Raw genomic sequence first — 11040 nt, forward strand, 5'->3', positions numbered from 1 at the left:
CTATAAACATTATAAACAAACACCTCTTGCTTGTGATCGCAGCGGCTTTTACGACATTTTCGAAGATTTTTTAGACAAAATCCTAAAAATTATTCATCAACTGCAATGAAGACAAATAATTTGACAACCAATTTGATAGAATTTGTCAAATAAAGTTGCCACATGAAAATCTTTTATTTCTTTGTGCTTAAATATAAATATGCCATCAGATTCTGGTAGACCTTTAGTAATTTTAATGATAGTTTGGAAGTTTGCAATGTCACCTTGTTAATGCAATGGGTGGTCCGAATGGTGATGACCCTCTGTATTCAACACATGCTTATTTTTTAGTATTTTTTATTCGTACGCAAAAGTCATATGACTAAGTTTTTATTAATCTAATCAACATATTTTATTGGGCATCCAATTTGATGAATAATGTGCAGCGGTGTTATTAAAAGATAATGTTAAATGAATGTGATTTTAATACTCCAGTCTAATAGTGTTGGTTTTATTAAGCCCTCGTATGCTTACAAATCTAAATTTCCTAATGCAATTTGCATGCCCTTGTTTCCTCGATCCCTGATAGCCTTGATTGCAGTTAGCTTAACCGCAGATCCACCACTGTTCCATAATATATTGCAGTTATTACGAAGCCTTTAAAATTACTTCGTAAATAAACCCTTATAAGCAAAATTTATAGGACAATACCTTAGTTCTGGGTCGTAACAAAACCATTACAATCACTCTAATTGAATAAGCGGCTTATGATTACACTAATGTTTCCTCTCATTTTACAATTTTTCATGACCCATTTACATGACATAAACTTTTGTTATGCAAATGCAATGTATTTGTACTAATTGTTTCACTGATTGGTTTATGAAGGTTACCACAATGTTCTCATATGACTTCAAATACTTATTTTAGGTAACGTTTTTTTTATGAAGAAGGCAAATGAGCAAATTCCTTCCCTGGTGGCCAGGTAAGTCTTATATCATAATAGTCGTCTGTAGAACAGAAGGTATTGCTTACCAGAAAATACACGCGACAGGATGTAAAATAACTGATGATATTTATGTACTTTTAAGGTATAAAAAATATCTCTCATTTTAGATTTATTTTTTACTAGCTTTCCACCCGCAGCTTCGCCCGCGCAGTCAAAGAAAAACCCGCATAGTTCCCGTGGGATTTCCGGGATAAAACCTATCCTATGTCCTTTCTCGGGTATCAAAATATCTCTATACCAAATTTCATGCAAATTGGTTCAGTAGTTAAGGCGTGATTGAGTAACAGACAGACAGACAGAGTTACTTTCGCATTTATAATATTAGTATGGATTTTTTACATTTCTCTGCCACTTCTGCTTTTACTTCTGCTATTACTTATGCCTTCATATAACTATTTATTTTTTACTGCATTTAAAATTACTTCTTGACACTGAGATATTTTAAATCTCCGTTCAGGATGGTTTTAAAAGAAGACGTTGACACAGCTATGCAGAAAGTCGATATGAAAATGATCCCTTCCATACCCCACAGGGACACTATTAATACTAAACGCAAACGTCACGTTGAGAGAACTTTAAATTTAAATGCTAGTATATTTTCCGAATGGTCACGTATCTCCTGCACGTGATATTTCTGCCATCATCTCGACTTAGTTCGTGTTATCTTCGGTTTTTCACTAATTGAAGGTCTAACACAATATTGACTCTTAAAACCATGGTCGTAGAGTTGAGATTCCTTGTTTTGTTTTAGCCCACTTACCTTTATCACTCTGAAATGTATTTAAATTGTATTTGAATATTTTTATACAATTAGATTAAAATTTTTAAAACATTAAAATGCATCCACTTCTCCTGTAGCGTTATTTAAATACGCTTAATTTAAACATTAAATTAGAGCAAGTTGAACTAGTGAAGTTAGACCATTTTATTCAGTGAAATCTAATTTCCTAAAATACTATTCCATCTAGAAGTACATAGTAAGAATACAAAGTGTATCTTATATTTGACAAAATATATACTACATGTTATATTAAAATGATATGCTCTAACGTATTGGATAATTTATATTTTGTTATCACAATAATTTCACTTTTTTCTACAAAGGCATTATGTAAATTTCATTGAAGGTTATTTTAATCACTGTAACATGAATATGGCTAAGCTGCGAGAAATGCGATAAACTCCATGCACTCGGGAACACGATACGGTAATGGCCTTGATTACAAATTCTTGCAATCCCATAATATGAAACTTATTGTGTGCATGGTTATAGAGGTTTGCAGTAAAATAAGTTTATATTGGAGATTTTGGCAATGTATGTAAGAAGGTATTTAATTTTTTAGCATTATGTAGCTATATTAAATATATAAATAAACTAGCGGTCCGCCCCGGCTTCGCCCGTGGTACATATTTACGTTTTCTCTACATAAAAACCATCCTCGTACTTCAAGGAATATAATAAAAAAAGAATTATCGAAATCGGTTCAGCCGTTCTCGAGTTATGCGCTTACCAACACATTTTGCGATTCATTTTTAGGGTTCCGTAGCCAAAATGGCAAAAACGGAACCCTTATAGTTTCGTCATGTCCGTCTGTCCGTCTGTCCGTCTGTCCGTCTGTCACAGCCGATTTACTCGGAAACTATAAGTACTACAGTGATGAAATTTGATGGGAATATGTGTTGTATGAACCGCTACAAAAATATGACACTAAATAGTAAAAAAAAGAATTGGGGGTGGGGCCCCCCATACATGTAACTGAGGGATGAAATTTTTTTTTTCGATGTACATACCCGTGTGGGGTATCAATGGAAAGGTCTTTTAAAATGATATAAAGTTTTCTAAAAAACATTTTTCTTAAAGTGAACGGTTTTTGAGATATCAGCTCTCAAAGTCGTAAAAAGTATGTCCCCCCCCCTCTATTTTTATAACTACGGGGTATAAAATTCTAAAAAAAATAGAGGTGATGCATGCTAATTAACTCTTTCAACGATTTTTGGTTTGATCAAAGTATCTCTTATAGTTTTTGAGATAGGTTGATTTAACTGTAATTTATTATATTTGCTGCTACGGAACCCTTTGTGCGCGAGCCCGACTCGCACTTGGCCGGTTTTGTTATATATAAGACTAGCGGTCCGCCCCGGCTTCGCCCGTGGTACATGTTTACGTTTTCTCTACATAAGAACCATCCTCGTACTTCAAGGAATATAATAAAAAAAGAATTATCGAAATCGGTTCAGCCGTTCTCGAGTTATGCGCTTACCAACACATTTTGCGATTCATTTTTATATATAAGAAGACTAGCAGTCCGCCCCGGCTTCGCCCGTGGTACATATTTACGTTTTCTCTACATAAAAACCATCCTCGTACTTCAAGGAATATAATAAAAAAAGAATTATCGAAATCGGTTCAGCCGTTCTCGAGTTATGCGCTTACCAACACATTTTGCGATTCATTTTTATATATAACTAGCGACCCGCCCCGGCTTCGCACGGGTGCAATGCTGATACTAAATACACTACAGAAAAATTGTGAACGTTGTATAGGTATAAAAATATAGCGGCCCGCTCCGGCCTCCGGCATCGCACGGGTATAAAATACATAGCCGGGCGGCCGCAAACGCTACGTCCTGCAATTTTTAATTCTGTAATATCTTCGAAAATATTCACTTAAATCATACGGTGTAAAGGGCCATATAGATCTATATTAAATGAACAATGTATCCATGGTATTTAATTGGTTAAGGATTAATGCTGTATTGGTTAAAATCGCTTCGAAAATTAGCCATTATTTGTCGTAAAAAGTAAATGACAAAAAAAAGTTATTGTGGGTTATCCATAAGAGATAGACATATACCATCGCGGACTTTTCTGTAGACCTTTTCAATGTGTATAACTTAGTACATTATTTTGATAAAACTCGTAGGGTTCAGCCTGCGTTTGCAATGTAAGCGGAATAAATGTAATTTTTTACGACATCACATTAGAAACCTCAAAAATAACAGTACTTCTCCACTACTTAATGGATCTTATTATACATATAAACCTTCCTCTTGAATCACTCTATCTATTAAAAAAAACCGCATCAAAATCCGTTGCGTAGTTTCAAAGATTTAAGCGTACAAAGGGACATAGGGACATAGGGACATAGGGACAGGGAAAGCGACTTTGTTTTATACTATGTAGTGATTATACATATAAACCTTCCTCTTGAATCACTCTATCTATTAAAAAAAACCGCATCAAAATCCGTTGCGTAGTTTCAAAGATTTAAGCGTACAAAGGGACATAGGGACATAGGGACATAGGGACAGGGAAAGCGACTTTGTTTTATACTATGTAGTGAAGAGAAGATAAAGCAATCTAGCATTTTATTTTTCTTATTGCACGCCTCATAAGCGAAGCGTTGAGGTGGGTACTACTGTCACTTCGCGCAAAACATCTGATTTTTCAAACTTAAAATGTCTTTATGTATCATACATTGCACTTGTAAGATAATACATACACACACATATTAAGAAAAAACACTATTTTTAACGTTCATGATATTTTTGATGTCATTTTTGTTATTTAAACTAGTTAAAAAACAGTTTAAAAAAGTTCTGTTTTGGACGTCCGTGTGTCTGTATGTGCGGATCCTTTTTCTTGTTAACACGATAGCGACCGAAATACTTTACTAATCGAGTCTTTTGCACGCCTCATAAGTGATAAGCGAAGCGTTGAGGTGGGTACTACTGTCACTTCGCGCAAAACATCTGATTTTTCAAACTTAAAATGTCTTTATGTATCATATATTGCACTTGTAAGATAATACATACACACACATATTAAGAAAAAACACTATTTTTAACGTTCATGATATTTTTGATGTCATTTTTGTTATTTAAACTAGTTAAAAAACAGTTTAAAAAAGTTCTGTCTTGGACGTCCGTGTGTCTGTATGTGCGGATCCTTTTTCTTGTTAACACGATAGCGACCGAAATACTTTACTAATCGAGTCTTTTTTTGCACGCCTCACAAGCGAAGCGTTGAGGTGGGTACTACTGTCACTTCGCGCAAAACATCTGATTTTTCAAACTTAAAATGTCTTTATGTATCATACATTGCACTTGTAAGATAATACATACACACACATATTAAGAAAAAACACTATTTTTAACGTTCATGATATTTTTGATGTCATTTTTGTTATTTAAACTAGTTAAAAAACAGTTTAAAAAAGTTCTGTCTTGGACGTCCGTGTGTAGGTAGTACTGTAGGATACACACATACATGTACATGTACTGTAGGATAACATAATTTTATGTGCGGATCCTTTTTCTTGTTAACACGATAGCGACCGAAATACTTTACTAATCGAGTCTTTTTTTTTCTCTTACGCTTGAGTATGCTCAGGAATAGAACCCTTTCATTTTTCAGGGTCTGATTCGATGTGGTTTAATTGTTATTAAATAAACAAAAATAATAATTAATAAATATTTATTAAAAAAAAATTATGAGGCGTGCACTTTTGGATTTTCCAAATTATTTTTCTCTTACGCTTGAGTATGCTCAGGAATAGAACCCTTTCATTTTTCAGGGTCTGATTCGATGTGGTTTAATTGTTATTAAATAAACAAAAATAATAATTAATAAATATTTATTAAAAAAAAATTATGAGGCGTGCACTTTTGGATTTTCCAAATTATTTTTTTCTCTTACGCTTGGTACGCTTGAGTATGCTCAGGAATAGAACCCTTTCATTTTTCAGGGTCTGATTCGATGTGGTTTAATTGTTATTAAATAAACAAAAATAATAATTAATAAATATTTATTAAAAAAAAATTATGAGGCGTGCACTTTTGGATTTTCCAAATTATGTTAGCTACTGCAGTAACTTTGCAGCAATTTTTAAATCTAGGTATACCTACAACGTGCCTACAACAAATAATTTGTTCTATTTACATATATGTATAACTATAATGTAATATTTAATCAATTTATTTAACCGACTCTACACCATAATTCATAAAAATCGCTCCAACACGTCAATGAGTTTGTTAATTTAAAAATAGATACCTACTAGAGATTATTTTCACTGACCTATACAAATGCATGTATTTATGTGATGGATAATGCGTGAGCGTATCGAGGGCATGAGGAAGCCACAATTATGGCCGACATTATGTGTTTACTGTTTAGCGATGACAGCTGTTTCACCTGTGTTGTATTACATTGTGTTTAAACATGATTCACGATAGGTACGCCGTGCCGGGGCCGGGCCGTGCTAGAGCCGGGAAACAAATTAAATATATGGACAACGCCGTGCCCTGGCCGTACACGGCCGAGCTAGGGTCAGGCATGAATTATTTCAAACAAAAAGTCTACTGTAATTTTTGATCGTGCATCGAACGGGGCAAGGCCCAAGGTAATGTTACATGCAGAATAATGCATATTGCATAATCCTTTTACTTTTCTAGACATTTATATTCGAGATGCTCGAATCTCCACTTTTACTACCTTATTTCCTGATAGTGTCGTTTTTCAAGTCTCAATACAAGAACTCCGAATATTAGTCGTAAAAGACAATTATGAATTACTTAGGTACCATAGGTATAAAAACATACTGAAAGTATGTTTATTCATTAAATATCTTCTTCTATTTATAAGGTTCTATGTTACACGGTACATTATAGTATAGTGACGATAGATACTTTTTGTTTGTTTGTTTGAACGCGCTTATCTAAAAAATTCTATAGCCCATTTATCGAGGAAGGCTAGGCTATATATTATTACGCTAAGACCAGGACACGCGGCTGAAACCGCGAAGCACAGCTAGTGCTAATATATAACATGTGTCCCACCATGACGAAAAAACTAACAGCAAATAAACCAGCGAGTAAAAAAATTACAAGCCTATTAAAGTGTACTTTAAAAATGTTCTTCACTGATTAATTCTCTTCACTATTTCTTATACGACCTGCTCCTGCAACACTGAGATTTCGTTTATCTACCGAGCATCGAACCCGAGACCTCTAACTAGTTATGCGAAGGACACGGTCAGGCTCCTGGAGATTAAAAAGTAAAGGTATCTTTTTACTTCGTAAAGAAATATTATTTATGTAAAAAAGACTAATATTATACAAAGAAAAGCTTACTGCAGCAATTTCAGAAGGTTACAATGATAAGCTCTACGTTTTCAGCTAGTAGGTACTTATTAAGATATATTATTTATAAAAAGTAATAATAAAATAAACATCGCTATAAAAACTGCAATAATTAAAGTAATGTGCCTGGTAAAGTAAACATTTCAAACTATTTATGATGACTCATTTAAAGTATAATGTACTATGCTATGTTCAATGGTTATCAGTGACCACAAAAAGTAATTTAGATTATTTCTAAATATTATGGTAAAGTTTCAATAATATGTATGTATATTATTATACATATTTAGTTTAAAATCCGGATTAATACTTAATCCCGGTTCAAACGAGCAAATAATAATAATAATAATTTATTTATTATTAGAACATCAGATCAGAGGTCCACTTGTAAGTATTATTTCTTAATTACTATGTTACAAAGTTACAAAGCTAGCGTCAAATACTAATAAACTATATCGTGATTTTCATATTAAAAAGCAGATAATATTATGTTGGAACTTGGAAGTATCTTTCATATACATGGAATATAACATTGTCATCATAACTTAAAAGATGAGCTTCATACAATTTATTTCCGACTGATTGCCTAACTGTAGATTAAAGATAGTGCTGTTCTCCTGCTGCTCTACTTATGCCCTTTTAAGCACTGTTTCATCATTATTATTATATAAGTTTGTACAATAAAATATATAAATGAGATTTATTGTAATTGTCGAGATACAAACACGAATCCTAGAAAAACATTATGAAATTTTTGTATCAATTTAAGCATTCCGAATCGGTGGAAAATTTAAAAAATATGCTATGACGATTCAAAAGTGCTTCTAGAAGAAATCTTATTGAATAAATGAATATCTGAGTTTGAGTATGAGTTTGAGTTTTGAGTTTGAAAGGAAGTTAACATCGGCTACTCTTATCTCTATCGTCTATACTCATAAAGTACAATCTAGCACACGATTATCATACTTTGTGAAATAGAAAGTCCTGTAAATGTATTTACCTCACACAAAGGTGTGACATATATACCGTTGTTAGTAAACACAGCCGCAGTGCGTGTCAATTGTCCAACTTTTGTATAAAACGCAGACGGAAAGCGATGAGATAAGGAAATAATGTTTTATTATATGCGTAATATGGTTTTGTTTGTTATTGTTGTACTTACCAGAAACTAAGTTTTATATATATTGTGCTGTTTACTTCTTATTTATGAATGAAATCAAGAGATGTCAAGGTTTAACAGAGGCTCTGAATGTGAATATTTTTGTCTAAATACATAAAACATAACACTTAAAATAAAAATACATGTATGGAGAATATAAAACCAAAACCAAAAAACATAATATTATGTATTTGATTCAGCAAATATTTTACACTTAGAATACCTACTAAGTACTAACTACTAACTAATACTACCTTTTTAATTACGTCAATAGCCGTATCAAAGCATGAAATTTAAATACGCTAAAATTGAGAAAAATATATATAGATCGTGTTATAGGTTTCTGACTTATATTACAAAAGTGTAAAGGTTTAATATGTAATTATGTTTGAGTGTGTGCATTGAAGGACTATTATATAGAGTACGATAGACTTAATACTTAGTTAAGATTGAAAATTTAAATATAAATATTGTTTGGGGAATACATGAGTATATTATTAGAGCTGGATTACTATTTCAATTTATAAAAAATTGTTTGCTATAAATTTCAATTTTTACAACATTTAAAAAAATTTAAGTACTTGCCTAGGTCGGTTATGTTTTCAAATGAGAAACCGCTTCAAGACAGGAATAATTTAGATTTTAGCCGATCCTTTTCAATCAGTACAAAAACATGGTAAAATTAGTGAAATTTCTGTAAAATGATTAATGAATCCAAAAGCTATTGTGAAACATTACGAAGCTAAAAAGAACTTTGTTATTAATATTCTCAAAGGCTTAATATTTCTAAAAAGTATTTCTGACACATTCGTTCCCTTATATTTAAATAAAAATAATAGTGTGATTTTATTTTTGCATAAAATCTAAATTAGAAGTCACGCGCGTAAATTCTTTCATGCTATATCTATTGTAATTAGTACATTTTCTTTCGTTATATTATTATTACTGAGATAATAACAAATCAAACTTTATATTGGTATAAGTTTTAAATTGATAATTTATGAAAGCAAACATATTTCTCAGTCAAAACAAACAATAGATTTAAGTGAATGACAATATTGTTTGACTGAATATATTCTAACGTGACCACATTTCTAAATATAACTTATTAAACACTACGTTCATTGTATTATCCAATAGATAATCGCAAGCCATTACCAAAATAATATCACACGAAAATTCTCGAAGTTTCTAATTCAGCACGCATAGAAAACAATAACAAAAGAATTCAGTGATAACACCGGCCAACCACGTCCGTAGTTACGTCATACGCATACTGCGCCACACAGTAACAAATAAAACACTACATATACAAAAAGGATTTATTAAAATACTGATTTATAAAAACATACTAATTCTAAATATCACTTAAGGTTGGACTTCGTTCGCTGCGCTGTTCTCTGCCTCGTTCGTCAGGGTTGGGCTCGTGGTCGGTTCCCGGTCCGCGCCAGTCGTGGGTTCCTTCTTATCTTCAACAGGACCAACTGTGGCTACCTCCTTGTCTTTGTTGAACGCAACACCGGCTTCTGTGATAGGCACGACGCGCTTCTCAACCCTCTCCTCAGATTGACCGTTCAATGGCACCGAAATTTCGAGGATATCGTCCGTGTAGATCTTAGCGGTCACATCGGAAGCGCTGGCGTTGGACGGCAGGGTGTAAGTATAGAAGAACTGACTGGCGATCAGGTCGTGATCGTCCTTCTTCGCCTCGTGGGAACCATGGATGAAGATGTAATCTCCCTTAACTTCCACCTTCAGGTCGTCCTGTTTGTAGTTTTTAACGTTGACGATCACTCTGAAGTTCTTGTCGTCGACTTCGATTTTGGGGCCGAAATCAGCGATCGAGGGAAACAGGTTCCAGATTGGCGAGAAAAAGTTCATGAAGGGGAATTTCGGGAAGGTAAACCATGGTGCGTCTCCCGCGTCGTCGAACTCGTCCGGGACCGGGATGCTGAAGGGGTCCGTGGGTTTATCGGCCGCCGGGAGAGCGGCGGCGATAGCGAAAAGCGCGAAAAACGCGAACAGCCGCGGTGATAGCATGATTGACGTGCGTTGCTCACGGGTTGGTTAAAAAAACTGCCGGCGCCGTGGGAGGTGTAGGCTTTATAAAAGTGGTGGGGGGTACAGAGGCGAGCGCATCGCTGCACCGGCGGTGACGCACCTAGAGTTACATTACAGATGCGACACGCATAGATAGGCGCGAACGATCCGGTTAGACGTTCAGAGAAAACATAAAGATGAAAGTATTTTTATAGGGTAACATTATTGAGCGATGAGCGTAAGGGAACATCGTCGGTTTTTGCTAGCGTTCTATTACGAGACTGTTGTGATTGTTTGTAATTAATCGCTAATTATAATGAGTTCGCTTAATGTACTTTATTTGTGATAAAAATTAATTTACAATTACTTTTTGACATATTTACATAAATTACATAACATTGTGTAATTTAACACGTATGTATTTCTTTTGCAAGATATAAATAATGTATTTTCCGTGATGACTTTTTGTAGAGATTTTAATTAATACCAATGATTAAAATTAAAATCAAATGAAATAATATTTAAATTTCATCGCACAAAATATTTAATTAAACTATCTTTAAAACGACATTCGCTCCGGGATAAAACAATTAAAATTTGCCTGATTCTGGCAATTGATAACCAGTAAGCTGTTTAAAATCATATTGTATCATTTAAAATTTAAATAATTGAAAATAAAATAATGGACATTTTGTGAATAATTTATTTAA

General features: G+C 33.6%; 1 protein-coding gene across 1 annotated transcript; it reads right to left on the reverse strand.

Annotated features, from left to right (window-relative positions):
• Positions 1-9598: 9598 nt before the first annotated feature.
• Positions 9599-10381, reverse strand: LOC149908125 (alpha-crystallin A chain-like). The gene has a single exon (XM_090103269.1). It carries the CDS (start codon positions 10328-10330, stop codon positions 9659-9661), a length of 672 nt encoding a protein of 223 aa, XP_089959395.1. The 5' UTR covers positions 10331-10381; the 3' UTR covers positions 9599-9658.
• Between the last annotated feature and the right edge of the window lie 659 nt (positions 10382-11040).

Source organism: Colias eurytheme, chromosome 6 (genome assembly GCF_061535395.1).
Source record: "Colias eurytheme isolate Ceu_HAF_F1 chromosome 6, ilColEury1 Martin Lab GWU primary, whole genome shotgun sequence".
In the NCBI taxonomy this organism is placed as follows: Eukaryota; Metazoa; Arthropoda; class Insecta; order Lepidoptera; family Pieridae; genus Colias; species Colias eurytheme.

Coding starts and splice junctions, on each gene's coding strand:
- LOC149908125 (XM_090103269.1), bottom strand. CDS start 10,330: ATGCTATCACCGCGGCTGTTCGCGTTTTTCGCGCTTTTCGCTATCGCC.